Consider the following 19,299-nt stretch of genomic DNA (forward strand, 5'->3'; position numbering starts at 1 on the left):
TCTTTTTCTTTTCTTTTTCTTTATTTTTCCTGTGGTGGACATTGTCTTATTGAATCGTTGCTGAAAACTAAAATTTAATGATACATTTGTATTCACAAGTAGGATGTGTTCTTGAGAAATATAGTAATTGACGTAATTCAAGTTCAAGTAGGGCCATCAGCCACATGTGTTTTTTAACAACTTAGTTTCATTATGAATTTTGTTTCACATTTTAAGCACTTGCACTTTACAAAATCAAGCATTAAGTAGTTGGCATGAGGCATATGAACAAGTATGTGTTGAATCGAATATGATTTGGGTAATATGACAGCTACCTCTATACACTAGCACTTGAATCCATTGGATTATACCGATTTGTAGTAATGTACATATTTATACATTAGCACTTTTGTATTCGAAATTTATTTCCGCTATTGAAAGTGAGGTAGTAACATCCATTTGACATGAATTATTGGATATTTTATTTAGTATTTCTATGCCTCTATATATTCGATCTTGGAAACCATCTTGCACCATAGAACAATGACTTTAAATGGAATTTTAAAGCACTATGCTATAATTCTTTCTTTTGCCTCGTTTGCCAACAAACTATGTAAACAGTTATTTTTATGCTTGATTGTATCGTTTTTTACCCATGCGTCCTGTTTCTTTAGGCGCTTGGGCTTTTAATCACTATATATTGCTCTGCCTACTCCTGACGCCTCATGTGATCAAGCTCCGCCTGCGGAGCGAAACGCGTCAAGGAGAGCACTTGCTCTGCTATGGAAAGCAATAAATTTGCACTGCTGACACTTTAATCGTGTGATGGCATTTTGATATTATTCAAAATACACTTTGGAGGAGAGGTGGTCTGCGCCCGCTTGTGACCGCGACTAGAAGCGGCCGGGTTTCTTCTGATATATATATAAATATATATTTATATTTTTGTAGGGCTCGACAGCTGCCATTTTTTGCCAGACCCCTTCTGCTTTTTAAACACACCTTCGTATAACTTATATATATTTTTTTAATGTGAAAGGTTGGCGTAAACAAAAATAGAAATGACAAATATCAATATGTTATCCTGCTGGGCAGCTGTAGCCTCATTGTGCAGGTGTTTGTTCAAATCATCACACGTTTTTCCTTATTTTTTTTCTGCAGTGCTGCACACCAGCAGCAAAAAGATTTTCTTTTTGCTGCTGCCTAGCAGCATTAACGTAGGTCGAAATTACAAGACCTATTGGCTTTGCTAATGTTTGTTGCCAGTGAGACCTCTCCCCGGATAGATGTGTATCTCCCATCCTCTAAAGCATAAGATACAACTTTTGTTCACAGAGCAACCAGCCCTGTTTGCTGGGCTGCTGTACTATCTTGTCCTGCTCCTCTTCCTCTGTTCCGAGAACTCCTATGACCGCTGCCCCTGATCTTGTTTGTGTTCCTACCTTGGGGGTTGAAAGGTATTGACTTGTACAGTGCTTACCTTCAAATCTCATTACCATGGTATTCTTCCAGACTCATTCTAGCCTGATGGTTGTACATAGGTGGCACAAGAAGGTGAAAAATAGCATGAATATGATTTCACCCTGTCACTTGTTTATCTTTCTTTCTTTTAGGGCCACAAAATGTCCAGATTGTTTCAAGCCAACGAAGAATAAATTGGTAGGATTCCACTGTGTTCTTTTTGTTTTGTTTGGTTTATTTTTAGAAACGATTAAATGACTGTGCATTAACAGCGATTTAAATGTTCTATTGGTTTTTGAAATATCAATACACCGTCCTGCTTGCAAGTAGTTATTTTTGAATGCAATTTAATATTACCTGCATCTTTTAATAGTTGTCAGTTCCTCTGTATACATTCCAGAAAAGGTATATGAACTAAAATATGACCACTCTGTGTTACTTCACACATCCACCAGGCACCCTTTCATTAACCAGACTCATGATTAGGAGATTTAGTTTTTGGAGGGTACATACCCCTCAACATCAAAAATAAAATAAAGGAGACCGAGAGGTAGTGAGAGTGGTAACAGTCCTCTCCTTTTTAAGGTATGGCTTGACAGCGCAGCTGTTGAGAGGCAATTATTGCACTAGAGAGGGGCCATGGCTCCACCCTCCTATTGGGAGCCCGGACTACATATTTTGATAGGGAAAAAGTTGTGTGCTTCATCAAAAAAAGTGCTTACCCGCCACTCAGCTGAGATCATGATGTTTATTTATCCAGCTGCCTAAGCTTGAAAATTCAGGGGCACATACATGAAATTGAAATGCTATAAAAGTATCTTAGAAAACTACAAAATGTATGTTGTTTTCTTATGCAGCACCACAGATATGAGGTCTGGCTTGACAGTGCAACTTCCACCACTATTATTCTCTTCACAAATACATACTTCTTCCCATGCTATTTACTTGTAATTCTCCTCCCCACACCCGCTTTCCACCCATACATGTTACTGTGAGATCCACCTTGAGTCTGCGATTTCAAGGATTCAGTTCCCTTCTTAAAAAATATGTATCAAACCGTAAGCTCTGATATCTCTTCTGATTGTTGGCTTGTGTCTAGGCAAGCCAAGTATTCCCTAAGTGGCTCCCAGAAATCCAACAGTCTCGAGACCAGCGGCAAAGTCTCTGCATACAGCGCAGCAAGTTCCTTGCACTTTAACATGCCCTTTAGCCAGTGCTTGAATTGGGGATGCCCATACCTCCCTGTGTCATTGCCACCCTACATGGACCCAACAAAGTGGCCATCACCAGCAGTTTCCTGTAATGTTTGGGGACTTCACACACATAATTCAGCAATGCCACCTTTGAGGATATTGACTGTTGTTACACTCTATGCCTGTATCACATGTGAACCAAACGTGGCTATTACCGGACAGTCCTGCGCTAAGTGTAAAAAAATCTGCTCGAATGGCAAAGCAGCGGGGGTAACGGGTGTCGCCAGATAAGCCGTGATTAACCATGCAAACAGGGGAATAGTAAGCCTGATGGAGATATTTGAAGTGCAGAAGCTATACTTCTCATTAGAGGAGATCTCTACTCTGTGCACGGCAGAACGCCCGCTGCCTTTCAGTAATTTCCAGGTCCGAGGACCAAAGTGTCTGGGCATTCAGCTCCAGCTCAGAGATTAAGCTCATGATAATGTTGTACATAGGTGTGATCAAATGCGTTGGGGATCGGTTTGCTAGTAAGGGCAACAATAGTCCTCAGTCTGCTGGGGCCTCTGGGAATGATGGCAGCAGTTGTTTTGTGGGACAAGGAGAGAGGTAGGGAGAGTAGATTGACACTCTTGTTCCCCGGTCAATAATCAATAATCAAAGGAAGAGTGTCTTGAGGAAAAGCTAGGCTGTTATTGGAAGCACAGAAACAACCACACTGGGATGTTAAAGAAAGCCCTCACTCACCACCTAGTGATGACATGCTTCATCATCGGGCCCCATCAAAGAGACCGAGTGTCTCTTTGGTGTGCTGCAACGCCAGGATTACTGCGGAGCAGGATGGTGATTTAAGGGCGTGTTGAGTGCAATTCAGATTAGTGAGTGGTGGAAGTATTAAAATAGTCAGTAGTGTATCTGAGGTAATAATCTTATTCTATGATCACTAAAGACAGAGATATTAAAATATGTGAGGAAACAGTCCACTATAATTGAGTGGTGGGTTCCTATAGGTTTGTCAACATGTTTCTTGCCATCGAAACGGTGTTAATTTACCCGGCAATTCTTCAGGACTGTGTGTGATAAACCCTGGCGGTATGGGCACGCTAAGGCCCACCCTTACCTAGGGGCGTGAGAGTGAAAATTAAGTAAAAGTGAAAAAGTGAAAAAAAATTAGGAAGGAACAAACTCTTCCTAATTACTCCTGGTTTAGGAGGCTTCTACTTATCGGTTTCTGCACTTTATAGGTGTTAGAATCAAACACCATGGGTCTCAGGAGGGGGGTGGAAGCGTATTCGGCACACCGCCCTTGACGCTTAGCACCCTCAGTCTGCCTACGTCGCCCTCGTACCGGACCCCGACGATCAGCAGTTGTTTTAGCATATGTTTTAGATTATAGTAACCCAGTCTGTTGATCACCAAAGCGGGTAAATGGGATTGAAAGTCCTCAAGGATTCTGAATGTTTTGTTTGGGAATAGGTTTCCCACCAGCCTAAGCCTCTTGCATCGTAACAGTCGAAATAGTGCAGTGTTGGGGGTCTGTGTGGGCGTATAGATAATGTGTGACGTCTGTATAATCTGAATATCTAGCATGGTTACCCTATAATTCTGCGAGCCATGCCAGAGTCCATCCAGTGCCCCTCACTATCTCGATCTCGCGATCTGGTCGGCTTGGTCTGTAGTACAGTTTGGCCTGTAAGGGGGAAAAGTATGCCAGCCCACCCTTCAGGTTTGCCAGCCCACCCTCCAAGTCCACATGTGGGGCCTATGTATATTATGTATCCAGTGGTGAGCAATGTGCCACCAAATATTAGGTTTCAAAATTTGGAACGCCAAATCCCCCTCCATCATATGGTTTCTGTAGCTTGGACCAGCCAATGCACAGGTGTTTCCCTACCCATGCTAGATTGATCATGGTGAATCTCAATTGAGTGAAGAAGACACTTAAGCATAGGAATATTTTGGATTAGATACAACAATTTCGCCTAAACCAGCATTTTCATGAGGGCAATTCTGCTTGCCAGAGTGAGGGGAAGTTTGATCCATTTCTGTACTAAGATTTTGGATATTCATTCCCCATTATTTGCTTTCATAATGCGCCTGTGGTACATCACAGCAGAAACTCAAGCTACGGCTGCGCCATGGCCTTTGTGAGTGGCGTCAGTATGCAAATAGCACATTTTAAAGCATACTGAACCCATAATCTTGCCCAATAGTAGATGGGATTTAGTGGACCTATTCGGATAGTATGATAGAGTGCAGTCAGCAATGAGCCCTTAAACTGAATCAAACTATTAAAGAGAATTAATCTGGTGTCACAAAGACAGATTTTGTACTCCTGGCTCTATCACACTGACATTTATATATTGGTAAAAGCACAGTTAAAGCCACAGTAATAAAGATTAGTTAATTATTTTGTATTAGAAGTAAATGTCATTTGCTTTATTCAAAATAATCTATTTGCATCTATTACCTCCTTTTTGATGTAGCTAAGCACAATACAGTTAAAAACACCAGACAAAACACAACCTCATGAATTGCCTCTAATCCCAGCGACTTTACCCTGTAATGCAAGAGCAATCACAAACTACTTTGTAAATCAAATGCTGCTGGTGGGCTTGCAGCACTGGTTTTGCCACCCACAGAAGCAGCTTGTAAAGGGTGTCTCAGGCCTGCCATTACAAGGCATGTGTGCAGTCTAGCACTGCCATCTCGACTTGGCCACTTGCCAGTCCCTAAACCTTCCCTTTGCTTCATATTAGACACCCCTATGGTAGGCCCAAGGGCAGGGTGCATTGTAAGTATAAGGTAGGACATGCTCTGATGTGTGTAGCATGTTCTAATAGTGAATTACAGCCATTTTCGTTTTTCACTATTGAAGGCTACCTGTTCTCATAGGCCAGAATGGGCAGTTAGATTATTACATTCCTATAATCCTAACTGACTCAGGCGACACGGTAGAAATTCGAATTTAGTATGCTTGAACTCAGAATAATAAAATACATTTTTTAGTTAAGTTGGTTTTAATATTCTGTGTTTGAAAATGCCACTTTTAGAAAGTAGGTATTCTCTTGCCTAACTATCCAGACCTGCCTCTGCTGGGTTGTGTATTCCTTGTGTGGGTTTGTGAATGACAGGGCTGGGAGATTCCAGGAGACAGGCTGGGGCAGCCCGGTGGTGAATAGAGAGATCTGCATCTAGATGGGAGGGAGTAGTTGCACCTGGGACCTGAATAAGGCTGGGCCTTCCCTCTACAATGCTGGCTCCACCCCCCTGTGGCTTGTCTGATGTCTCTGCCCTGCTCTGTGAAAGGAGAGGAGGAATCATGTCAACAGAGTGCTCCAGAGCTGTATCTTCCCTCCCCTGTGCTGGCTTCACCTCCTGTGGGGCGGCTGATGTCTCTGCCCTGCACAGTGAAAGAAAGAAGAGAGTCATGTAAACAAAGTGCTCAGGAACTGGTTTGGACTAGAGAAAAAGGATTTTGGGGAATAAATATTGGGACCCTGATCCCAAGAAATTAGATCACTTCTGGACAAGAAACCTTTCTGCCAAGGAGAAGAATCAAGGAAGCTGCAGGAGTTTGGACTGCCCCTCTGCCAGTGTGCTGTTTGCTGGGTTGGCCTGCAGTGGTTGCTTCATTGCCAAGGGAAAGGAGAAGGAACGTTGTAAGGACTTTCATCTACAGAATATTCTCCAAGGGCTTGAACTGTGCTTGCCTCCTGCTGAAGTCTCAGGGACAAAATACTTCACCTCCAGCTCCCTCCTGAATTCCCTTGCTGGAAATTCTGACTCCAGTCACTTGCGTGCGGCTGGGAGCTGAAAGCGCGACGCATCGAGAAGAAGCGTGTCGCCGCCGCAGATGAAATCATCGCAACGCTGGAGAAGCGAGCCTTCGTCGCATATCCCTAGAAGCGTGTGTTCATCGAAGCTGCCTGCTGTCGCATCACCGGAGAAGCGGGACGCCATCGAGAGAGTCGCCATCGCATCACCGGAGAAGCGTGTCGCAGGGCCTGTCGCGGCTCCAGAGTACAGAGTCGTCGCAAGGCTGCCAGGGCGTCATCGCATCGCCGCATCAAGGACTCCATCTTCTCGCATCGCAACCGGATCATCGCATCAAGGTGCCATCTTGCGCACTGCAACGGGCCCGCAGGCCGAGAATCTACGCATCACCTCCGCACCGGTAAGGCTCACGACGAGTCCCCAACTCTGCGCAAGCATTGAGGAAGGATGCAACCGTTCCCCCGGGTCATGGAACCGACGCATATCCCGTTTTGCGAGCCTTTTGTTCACTTTGCGTTACGCATCCAGGTACTTTGTTGAGAACTTTGTCGCATTTACCAACAACTTGAACTAAGCAACTCAAATCATATTTTAAGTAATCTTAAGTGTAGTATTGTGGATTTTTGTCGTTTATGGTCTGTGTTTAAGTCTATATAAAGCATACTTATTTTTTATAAAACCTGTGTTGTGTCCATCTGTAGTGTTTTCACTGTATTACTGTGTATATATTCACACATGCTTAACACACTGCCTCTGAGATAAGCCTGTCTGCTCGTGCCAAGCTACCAAGGGTTTGAGCAGGGGTTATCAAAGAGTGTAATCCCCTTATCCTGACTTAGAAGTAAGGGTCCATATTTGGAATACCACTGCCAACTAGAGACCCCCAGATCTAACAAATCAGAAGTATTTGCAATGCAATAGGGCTCGCATTATTGAAAGATTAAGCTACTGGCGTTGCAAATAAAACTGCTACACCAATAGCTCAAACTTTCAGTAATGGTAGACCTATTGCATTGTAGATGCTGGTTTTAAAAGGTTACATGTCTTATAGATTGTCTGCTGTGACAAGCGAGGGGCGCGCCGGAAACAGCAGCAAGGGAAATGGTTAAGAGTGGAGGAGGGGCAAGGAGATGAGGGTCGGACAGGACAGCGAGATCAGGGTCGGACAGGACAGCGAGATCTCTCAACAGTGATCAGCGGGAGGGGCTGATTGGGGATGGGGTAAGAACAGGCTGCTGTGTGCATTCAGGAAAGAAATGGAAATAAAAGCGGCCCCATAGATAAACAATTAAAGGCGTGCTTAAAGTGAATGTGGTGCCGTTCATTTACAAATGCACGCCCTCGTGTGTGGCAATAGTGCAGGAGCATCATGAAAACCATGCTGATGACGGAAGGGGGTCAAGTAGAATCCCGAAGCTTTTGCTTCAAGTAGCCATAAGCCAGGGGAAGAGATATTTCTTAGGGAAATTAAAACAAAGCCCTGCGGAGAGCACCGTGATATAAAGCACTGCTGGGGAGAAGTGCGCCTCCGCAGATCAGGGTATCATTTAAAACAAGACGCGTGAAAAGGAAATAAAAGAAGACGCGCGGCCTCGAGACACGCTCTGTAGTGGGGGGAGGGGCGGAGCGAGGTGCTTGGGAGAGCAAGGGAGAGGAAAGCCAGATGGCGCCTGATCGGGCGCTGAAAGCTTCCGACTGCGCACGTAACCGCAAGCGCTAGGACAGCAAAAGCGTGTGGTAGCACTTTTAAAAGCCCACTTACTAAATGTCTCGCATGCGCTGGCACAGGCAAGACCTAAAAAGTGCCAGGAAATGTGTACATTTCTTAAATTACTTAGAAAACCTGTGTGATGACCATGATATAGGTCTGTTATTTCTGTATTTAAACTTGGATGGAGAAATTAAAAATGTAGTTGTATAGAGTGACTATGAAAGCTGAGTTATTACAAGCATTCTTTTCCCGGCTCCTCTAAAAACTTATATTTTTCTTCATTCTGCAGTCGGTTTTCACTAGAATGGCTGTTCTTAAGGCACTGGAGAGAATAAACGATGATGATTTTCATAAGTAAGTGTATCGTCAGTCTCACTCACTTGTAAAAGCTAAACTGGTCTTGACATAATTAGAAAAAAGGAAAATATTAAGAAAATCATTTGAAAGTCAATGATGCTTCAATTTGACTAGCTAATGGGAATTTTTCAAATGGTAATAGTAAAGTTCCAGCATCTTCAGATTGTCATCATTGAATATTAAACAAATGTGTAAAAACAATGAATCTGATAGGAAACTTGCATCAGAGTAGTGTTGTAAGGAGACAAATTCCCTGCAGTTTTATTTAGATATGCCATAGTTGAATAGGTCTTGTTTGAGCTGAAAAGAATTTTTTTCTTATAAATTAGTTTCATATGCATTCAAAAGAAGAATCTGGGGCTTCAATGTAAGACAATCTAAATATGTGTTAAATATATCTTTTTTGTTGTTTGCAGACAGTTCCCTAGCCTTCCACGGCCACCGAAAACCAGCTGTGAAGTCCTTGAAATTCAGTGCACTCATTCTGCGCTATTTGTGGCTGGTATAGTACTATAGGGTTAACTGATTTCCAATGTATTGTATCATTAAAAGATTTGCATATTTGTAGGCAGAACCTGAAAGAAATTATATGTTGACAATACAAAATTGTAGCTGTCTATTGTAGTTCAGTAATCTATATATAAAAAAACAAGTATATGTCTGTCTGTCTGTCTGTTTGTCCTTTATGCATTACTACACCATCCATCCGATCGCCATGAAACTTTGGGAAGTTGTTGAGTACACTCCCGCGAAGGTTTCTGGCATAAAACGTTTTAAAATATCAGCCCCCCAGGGCCCTCAGAATCTTTCGAATACTGATGTACGCACCAGACGGAAAAACAACAAATCGTGTATCCACAAGCACTCGAATAAATAAATAGAATTAAAACACCATTCATCCGATCGCCATGAAACTTTGGGAAGTTGTTGAGTACACTCCCGCGAAGGTTTCTGCCATAACATTTTTTTTAAATATCGGCCCCCCAGGGACCTCATAATCTTTCGAATACTGATGTACGCACAAGACGGAAAAACAAAAAATGGTGTATCACAAGCACTCAAACAAATAAATAGAATCAAAACACCATTCATCCGATCGTCAGGAAACTTTGGGAAGTTGTTGAGTACACTCCTGCAATGGTTTCTGGCACACAATTTCTTTAAATACCGGCCCTCCAGGGCCCTCATAATCTTTGAATTCTGATGTACGCACCAGACGTAAAAACAAAAAATCGTGTATCCACAAGCACTCGAATAAATAAATAGAATTAAAACGACACTTTGAAATGTTTTCCTTGTTAAAATTAATACGTTTCAATAAAAATGACACAATGTAAATTGAATGTTATCATAACGAGTTTCCTTGAATTTCCTTTCTTCGGAGATCGCAGCAACCCGCGACGGGTAAGCTAGTAGCTAAATAAATCACACGGCCTAAAAGTGAAAAAGCAAGTATTTGGAAAATGTCACCAAAACCTTAGCTTGTTCTATGGCCATAGTACACAAGTCATGCTTTACAAATGTAAAAAAAGAACCTCTGTTTCTGCAATTTTTGGAGTTTGAGTGCACATGCCTACAAGGCATGTCTTGGCCCTGTTATATGCAGTGTGTTATGGGTGAAGTGTTTCCCTGGCTGCCCACTCCCAATCTCTGCCCTAGTGTCAACATTTTCCATTAAGATAGGTAGTGACTGCATGTCGAAGTCCTGGTGAACACTCTGGTATAACTCAAGGTTTCATGTATTCGAAATGTTGACTTCATCTCCATTGTTGGACTACTCTCTCAAATTATGCATGCTGGGGGACAATTTTGAATCCATGTAATGACATGTTTGACTAGCAAGAAGTATTGCAGCCAATAATATGTATTTGACTGAGTTGTTATCTAATACCACCAGCAGTTCACTTTTTCTTTGGAGCACCTTGTTTTCGTATTCATTTCAAGCATTTATAGAATTTTGTTATAAGAATTCATCTCATACATATTATCTTATGGCACTTTGAGTTTTTTCGCTATTGTAAGGTAATAATTAATTGATCCTTTAAAGTGAATGTTAGATGGTGGCGTATGTTGCATTTCATTAAGTAGATTGTGTCTGGTGGAACGTTGTACAGCCCACGTGCTGGTTTGTTAGAATAGATATGGGTAGTCATTGTGCATAAACACCCGATTGTTTGTTGGAATGTTTGAGGTTTGTTCAGTTTGGGTCTTGTGCCAGCCAAGACATTTTTATTTTACAAAAATGTCACTGATAGGAACTTTCAGATAGTCTGCTTCGTCCATTGATGTGATGTGTAATTCACATTTCTTTTGCCCACCGCCGCATTCATCATTGGGCACTGGGTCAGCACACTTTAGCCAGGTCAGCCGACTTCAGCCATGGGCTAATTTCATTGTGAGTGACTTTTATCTGCTCTTTAACAAGGATGATAAACACCCCGGAAGTAGTTTTTCAGTTCCAGGGCCTACTATGACATGTGCTTTTTTCACCGAAAAACATACCTTTACTTTCAGCCGATCTTTTTTGTATAGTGTGAAGGCTCACTAGCTCCTTCAGCAATAAAGTTTTACATAAACCATGAGAAAACCAAAAAAGCATTGGCAAAGTCAAAAGGCTGGAAGCCATGCCAGACCTATTGACTTTGCCAGCCTTTTGTTATTATGTCTTGGATTTGTAGCCTGGTGTACAGTAATGTAATAGAACGTGTCCATTGCACCCATAAGCAGTGGCATAGGGACCCCCCTTAAGCAGCTTAAGCAGGGGCTGCTTGTGGGCCCCAGGAGCTCGCGAATTGGATCATCGATTAGTTGTTCCTGGGCTTCTTCTGTCTGCAGACAAAATATCTCATAACTAATACTATTAGGCAATATTGTGAGAGAGGGGTATGGGAGGTGCACTGACAGGGAACATGTAAATAGAAAAAGAGAAATGTTTAAAATAAAGAAACCACAGACAGAGGGACAAATATAAAAAGAGCAAGCCCAAGGAGATGATGGACGGAGTGCAGAAACTTTTCAGACACTCGGCCCCAGTCACAGATGGCTGGGTTCAAACTGGAATTGCATGGTGAGCAAAAATACGAAGGATTTAGGCCCAGATCTCTGTACTGGGGTGAATGTATGACATTGTTCTGCATTCTGTCCATCAATTGTTCTTTTTGCATTTGTCACCCCGAGTGGGACAGGTATGCCCATGCTCTCCATGCCACTGGAGTCAAGCGATCCTGGCTGATGAGGGGTGAAACACTGAAATCGATCCTAGGCTGCTTGGTTCCAGTCCAGGGAGGAACTGGCCTGGCAGTTCGGGCTGGACTGTTCCCATTGGGCACAGGGTCAAGACTGATTTGCATATGGCTGGGTTCAAACTGGAATGGCATGGTGAGCAAAAAAACGATGTATTTAGATCTCTGAGGTGAATGTATGACATTGTTCTGCATTCTGTCCATCAATTGTTCTTTTTGCAAATATAAAAAGAGAGCAGGAAAAAGGAAAGAAAAATTTAGGATGAGAGACAAAAGATGGGGAGATTGAAATAGGATTAAAACGAACGGGACGAGAAAAGGATGGAAGGAAAGAAACATGAAAAAAGAAGGATGAAAAGGTGAAAAGAAGGATGAAAGTATGAAGGAAGGGTGAATAGGATGGATGTAATAATGAGAGGATAAATTGGTTAAAGGGTGAATGAATTGAAGGATGAATAATGAACAGATGGGAAGAGTGAAATGATGGATAGATGATAGGATGGATGAATAGAGGAATAACATGGATATAATGACCTGTGGATTTGTGAAAGAATGATTGTATATGAAAGATCGAAAGGGTGAATGGAATGGTGAAGATATTTACAGATGAAGGGCTGGCAAGATAGAAGGGGAAAGGATTGATGAATAGGTGGAAGGAGGGTGAAGGGACCTCTCCTAGAGATGGCTAGCTTTGCTTGCCTCGCATGCTTGCCGTGTAATTAGATGTCTTGTTCAAGTGGGGGGCGTTTTCATTTGCTGGCTACTGCCTTACCCATAGGTATACTACTGCTGTGAGGGAGTGAATGAAACTGAATTTCTTCCGAGTGTCATTACGCAGGACATGCCCATTTCCTTCTGAAACTTTAGCGTGTACCTGATAATTAGCTGGAAAAAAACGATCCACGTTTCGTTTATGTGCCTTAAGCAAGTAGGATATCCCACCTGTTCAAACTGTGTTGGTAAGTTATGTAGCCGGGCATTCAGAGACGAGAACAGTGGATGATAAAGTTTTGAAGAAAAGCAGAACCTCTGATAAAAAGCCTGATGGTTAAGCGAGAACTCCTTAAACTCAATCCTATGGGCTTACTGTAGCCAGCTAAAATAGGACTGTTGACTATCTATATGGCTGGCGGTTCTGTGCCCAGATATTTCTCCCATGTTAACCGTACTGAGCCACAGCACTCTTATGCACCTGGGACGCTTCCTTGTGTACCCTATGTAATTTCCCTTTGTAAGCGAAATTCTTTAGTTTGCCCTTTGTGTTTAAAACTAGCTCAGCGTTCTTATTGCTTTTCACTAAAGAGCTACATAATGGCAAAGGATTGATAAGTATCAGTGTTTTCCACATATGAGGCATTTTTCTTTGTTACCTGTGAGAATGTTATTTTGTATTTACATTTTGAAGACAGAAGAGGGTCACCCGAAGCCTTTTTTAAACCGTCTAGGGGTGGGCGGAATTTGCCTAGTCTCGCTACATAAAGCTCTGTGAAACGATAAAAAATCTTCACAGGCACGCAAAAGTTTCGCCAACACGCGGAATTGCTTGTTCCGTCCGTTCGTGATGCTTTTTTCCTGTTCACGAATGCTGTTTGCATGCTCGGGGTGAAATATCTTGCCAACACGCATGTTGGAAGCGCGAACAAGCAAAAAATTCTGCGAAGCCGCGGATCGCAGAATTTTTGGCAGTCCTGCATTATCCGCGGAACGCGAAATTACCCATATTCCGCAAACGGAACGGAATTTACCGCCCAGGCCTACTGTATTGTAAGCTTTGAAAAATACCCCAGTGTGGGAAATGCATGTGTCTGCAGAGGCCGTTGATCTCATTGGTAATTTATGTGACCTCAGTCACAACTTCCGTCAAGAAACCAGAAGAATCAGTTATTGTTAGTCTCTGAATGTTTTTGTGAGTACCCTGCAAAGTAGATGAAATGTACCAACGTTTTGCTCCGTGGATATACCTGAGGCGGTAGGGTGTTTCCTGATGACACTCATAATCTAATAATGTACCAATCTGACTCTGCTTGAACATTGTGGTGTGTACAACATCTGCATAACTGTTGCCATCATTATTTTCTGAGTGAATTCAGGTCTACAACATGTGGCACAGCGTCCAGATCTGCCGACTTTGGAGTCTCCGCGTCGGTTCAACGTGTGATTCTGGACAAATCACTTAATTTCCCTATGCCTAAAAAAGTCTGACCTTGTGTAATATAACCTGGTGCTCAAGCAGAGCCCCCAGGTCAGATTCGCGCTACAAAAACAGATCGTAGCTCATCTGTTGTGCCCTTTTCTGCCATCTAGTGTTGCATTTGGAATATTGCACCTTGTTTTTTTCCCCAAAGTCTTAGTTTTGATTTCAAGCTTGCATCGACTGAGTCAAGCTCATGTAAGTGATGAAAACTAGGGCACAGACCCCCCCCCCCTTAGGTTTCTTTTTCAGGCTGGAAGCTGTACTGACGTAGTTGCGGATCAACTCACACAGTAAAACGTATGGACAGGTCATATGAGAATTACTCACCTGTGAGCAGTTGATAGAAGAGGAATTTGATGATGCAGAATTCAGAAATGAAGAGGAAGATATTGACCACTCAAGCTTTATAGTTGTCCGCGAAGAGTAACGAGGCAGTCTCCTATTCATTAAAAGGGTTCTTACTCCGGAGGCCATAAATCTCCAGAACATCCGCAGAGCCCCGCACTCCCTAGGACAGAGATTACTCTCAAAGTGGATGAAGGTCACTCCCAACCACCTGCAAGGTCAAATGCCACTGACCTCGAGAGTAAAAGCATTGAAAGAAGCTTTAACTCCATGATAAGCGAGCGCCTCGGAAGGAGGAAAACCCCAATCTGTTCAATCTCATTGTTCATTCGGTGTTTGTGGAACACTGAATCCTATATTAAATTGTATATGTGGTTTGTAAAAAAATTTATTGACAAACTGATAAGGAAGACATATCTGTGTACATATAATAAGAAAGCCATTGTTTACAAAATAAATGTAACTTACTCCCTAGCGGAGACTTGTTTCAATTTTCACTTGGAACACATAGCAACATAATTCATTTTGCTCATATATAAAATAAAAAACAGTTGAAATAATATAGTTATCTACAACAACAAAGTATCTATCCAACAGAAAAGTTAAATAACCACAACGCCTTCAAAGAAAATTACCCCAAATGTTCTAAATTTTTTTTAGTGAACGGGCTTCTCTAAGTTTTGCAAGCCCTAACTCCATGGAATGAATTTCATTAATTAATGACCACCATTCCCAGATGTTAGGGGGCTTGGGACAGATCCAAGCTCTGGCCAATAGGAGTTTAGCACAAGATATGAGAATCGTTATCAAAGCAGATTGGGGGAGGGAAACAGGATGTATATCAAGTAGTACTATTGGTACAGTGAGAGAGGGTAAAGAGATCTTCTTAATTTCCAAAACTTTAAGCATTTCCCCCCAAAAATCCTTTAGAGTTTGGCAGGAGAACAATATATGTCCCAAATCTACTGCGTAAGCGAAACATTTGGGGCATTTAGTACGATCACCTTGAGTGTTACTAAGGGACCACTTGGAGATCTTTTCCGGTGTATAATATAACATACATGTTGTTCGAAACTGCTGCAACCTTAAGCTAGATGATCGTACAGAATTATTAATGTTAGATAAAGAGCATGATATTTGTTTGGGAGTTATATTTAAGCCAGTTTTGCTACTCCATTTTTCAGCTAATTTTTGACAATCATCAGTTTTGAAAGCGCAAAGGTATTTGTAAGCCTCACTTATCAATGATTTATTTTTAGTAGAATATAAGCAGTTCCAGATATCACAGTCTAGAATGTTGTATATTTGATTCTTCCTTATTAGAAAGTCATATATTTGTAAGTATTTAAATCTCATTGTTTCCGACAAATTATACAGAGTTTGAAGTGTACGAAAATCTAAAAACCCTTGTGCACCATATAGGTCTCCCAGAACATTAATTCCCTGAGCAGACCATCTAAGGGCCATACCATCGTTGAAGATCCCCGGAAGACCCGGGTTGCCCCATAGCGGCAATTTCGGATGATAAAAGGTGGTATTACAGTAGGATAGAATATTAACCCATATCCTAACAATATCTTTGGCGGTCTTAAATTTCACCTTCTTGTAGTAGTTAGAGTCGTTAGCTCGGAGTAAAAACATGTTTGAATCAGATTTTAACATTAAAAAATGAAGAAAAAAAAGTGTCTTCAATATGTAACAAAGACCGAAGGCGCCTAATAAATGAAGACCAAAAGTACAACTTAACATCGGGAAAGTTTAGACCTCCCTTATCTGTGCTATTTTTAAGGAGTTTCAGCGATCTTCTAGCATTTTTGTACCCCCAGATAAAGCTGCTAAATATTCCGTCCAGCTGCTTAAAAAAAGAGTTATTTAGTGCTAGTGGAATGAGCGAAAAAGGTATAAAAATGTAGGTAGTACCTTCATTTTGATGAGGTTGATTCTGCCAATTAAATTCAAAGGTAATCTGTGCCACTTTTTTAGCAATACGGTAGTAGACTTAATTAATTCGTTATAGTTAAGATTATTTATTTCTCGTATTTTAGATGTAATTTTGACACCTAGGTAGGTAGCGATTTTACAAATCTCAGGGACTTTTACCGCTGGTGTATGATTAGCTATGATTTGTGTTTTGTTTATATTTAGCTTGTAACCGGATACTTTGCCGAATTTACAAGCCTCGATGTTAATCCCTTGTAATGCCTTAATAATGTCAGAAGAATAAATGGCAATATCGTCGGCATATGCCGTAATTTTCAATACCTGTTCGTTAGACTTGAAGGGAACAATTCTAGGTTGTGCTTGAAGAGAATGTAAAAATGGTTCAAGTGAGAGGGCAAATAATAAAGGTGATAGGGGGCAGCCTTGACGAGTGCCCCGGGAGATCATAAAATCTGTGGAGGTCTGTCCCCCATAGCTAATATGGGCTGAAGGGTTGTCATATAATGCCTGTATCCACATTAAAAAATGTCCACTAAACCCCGTTTTAGTCATAACGTGCCAGAGATAATCCCACCCCACTCGGTCAAAAGCCTTCTCAGCATCCAGCAAAATCATGCCGAGTGGGGTGGAATCTGTCTCAGCCACGTCGAACGCTGTTATGGCCATGTTGACGTGAGTGGTAGTATCTCTCCCAGTAACAAATCCGTGTTGCTGCGGATTAACTATTTTGGGCATTAGAGGAGCCAGCCTAGTAGCTAAAATTTTCGCAAATATTTTTGCGTCAGTGTTAATCAGAGAGATGGGTCTATATGACCCCCTCTCTTCCTTTGGTTTGCCCTTTTTAAGAAAAAATATTATTTTAGCTCTATTCCATGACTTGGGGGCCCTCCCAGTCACCCCAATAGATTGTATGACCTGTAATAATAAGGGTACTAGTTCCTCTAAACAGATTTTATATATCTCTAAAGGGATGGTATCTTCCCCTGCGGCTTTTCCTGTCGGTAAAGCAGCAATAGCTTGGCGTAATTCTTGCCCTGTAATATTTTCAGACAATGAATCTATTTCTGAGGTGTTAAGTAAAGTTATTAAGGTCTCATCTAAGTAATTCTGTATGGTAGCTTCATTCAGGACAGATTCAGGAGTGTACAAAGTCCTATAAAAATTCACAAATTGTTCCAATATATCATGCGTCTGGTCATATAGCTTGTTATCGGAGCCTCGGATGTTTGCGATCATGGTGCTAGCTCTATCTTCCGACACCTTGTACGCCAAGATTTTAACAATTTTATCCCCGCCCTCATATTGTGCAATCTTAAATTTGTGTATATTAGAGCGGTTTTTTTGAATGAACTTTGCTTTAGTTTCAGATTTTAGTTGACTTCATTTAAGACCTATTTCTACTACCGTTGGCAAATTTAACCGTAGTGCTGTAGCCAGCTGTGCTTCCTGGGCAGCAATGCTGGAAATCAGGGATTCACTAAGTTTACGGCGCTCAGAGTTTTGTCTAAGCACGTATCCCTGCGTGAATCCCCGAATGCTTGCCTTGCAGGCTTCCCAGACCGTATTACATGTGACCGAGTTCTGATTGATTTCTATAAATTCAGTAAGATGAGTTTTTAGCTGTGAGATGTAAACAGAATCTGATGTTAGATATCTGGGAAAAGAGAATGTCTAGGACATGTGCGAGTGTGTGGAATATCAAATGTCAGCATTATGGGGTTGTGATCTGAAGAAATTCGAGGACATACTTCCATTAGACTAGTATTCAGTAAATTAACGTTAGCTAGAGCCATGTCCAACCGAGAGCAGAGTTTGTGAGGTGCAGAGTAGTATGTGTAGCCAGGAGTGTTTAAGTGTAGATGTCGCCAAGCATCTTTAATGTTATTTGTACGGCATAAATCTAAAATTGAGGCTCTGGTTTTGCGCATCCTCTGAAAACTCCCAGGCCTAGTAGTATCTAGTTGGTAATCCATGATGCAATTAAAGTCCCCCATTATAATGAGCTCCCCATCCCAATCTAAAAGTTTTATATTCAAATCATCAAAAACCCTAGGTTCGTCTTGGTTTGAGCCGTACACCACACAGACAACATATTTGTGATTTTCAATGTTCATTTGAGTAATGACCCATCTACCGTCTTTATCGTGAGCAGTTTGCAAAGTTTCTACCCTAAATCGTTTATCCTTAAGAAATGCCACCCCTCTGATTGAAGCCCCAAAGGTAGAGCAGCTGACAATATCATATCCTAATTGACAAAGTAGTTTTTTATCCTTGCCAGCTACATGCGTTTCAGATAGCAGCATGAGATGAGGATTATGCAGTCTCAAATCTTCCGACACGAGACGTCTTTTATTTTTACTGTTAAGCCCCGCGACGTTCCATGCAAGACACTTTATTTTATGCATTTAAACAGAAAAAAAACCAACATAATAAAACACCAAGTGGAAATTTTTCTTAAGCCACACAAAAATGAATATTTACTTATATTTTTATCTTTGATAGAATGTCTCCCCCTCAGATTGTAAACACCTTTTTCCAATTTTTTGCCCCCCCAGCCCCCCCACCGTGCGGAGAGCAAATAGCACCCTCCCCCCACCCCCCTGTCACCCACCCACAACGGGGAGGGACCACCCTTCAGCTTCTGCTGCTGTTGAAGAGGCAGCATCTAGAGCAGACTGCCTTAGAGACCCCACCACCCCCACCTCTGAAGTATTTTTTTTATTAATTTTCCTTCCCCCCCCCTTTTTAGATAAAGTCACTTAAGAGTAGCTTTTCCCAAGGACCAGAAGAAAAGAGAATGCCCATCGCCACCTGAGACTTATTTTCCATAACTATTGTATCGACATAATTATGAGTCTAGCTAAATATTGTGATAATTAGAGTCTAACTTTTACTTAAGCCGGATAAAAATTGCTCGACTTCTCTAGTATCATTAAAGAAATGTGTGAGCCCGCCTTTAATGACTTTTAGACGTGCAGGCTCCTGATGAAAAACTTGCCCCCCCATAGATTTAATTGGGTCAATCAATTTACGTAGTTCCCAGCGTCTGTCCATAGTGGCTTTACTAAGATCAGAATGAACAAACAGCGACAAATTCCC

The 19,299-nt window shown here is 41.7% G+C and overlaps 1 protein-coding gene across 3 annotated transcripts in view; it reads left to right on the top strand.

Moving 5' to 3' along the window:
- The window catches only part of PUS10 (pseudouridine synthase 10), a 268,922-nt gene that overhangs the window by 109,178 nt on the left and 140,445 nt on the right, over positions 1-19,299 (top strand). For all 3 annotated transcript variants that reach the window (XM_078649298.1, XM_078649297.1, XM_078649299.1), the window contains exons 8-10: positions 1,593-1,638; positions 8,411-8,475; positions 8,895-8,980. In XM_078649298.1, the coding sequence (XP_078505424.1) occupies positions 1,593-1,638; positions 8,411-8,475; positions 8,895-8,980 (197 nt within the window). The remainder of the gene's footprint in view (positions 1-1,592; positions 1,639-8,410; positions 8,476-8,894; positions 8,981-19,299) is intronic.

The sequence above is a fragment of the Lissotriton helveticus genome, chromosome 6 (genome assembly GCF_964261635.1).
Source record: "Lissotriton helveticus chromosome 6, aLisHel1.1, whole genome shotgun sequence".
Lineage (NCBI taxonomy): Eukaryota > Metazoa > Chordata > Amphibia > Caudata > Salamandridae > Lissotriton > Lissotriton helveticus.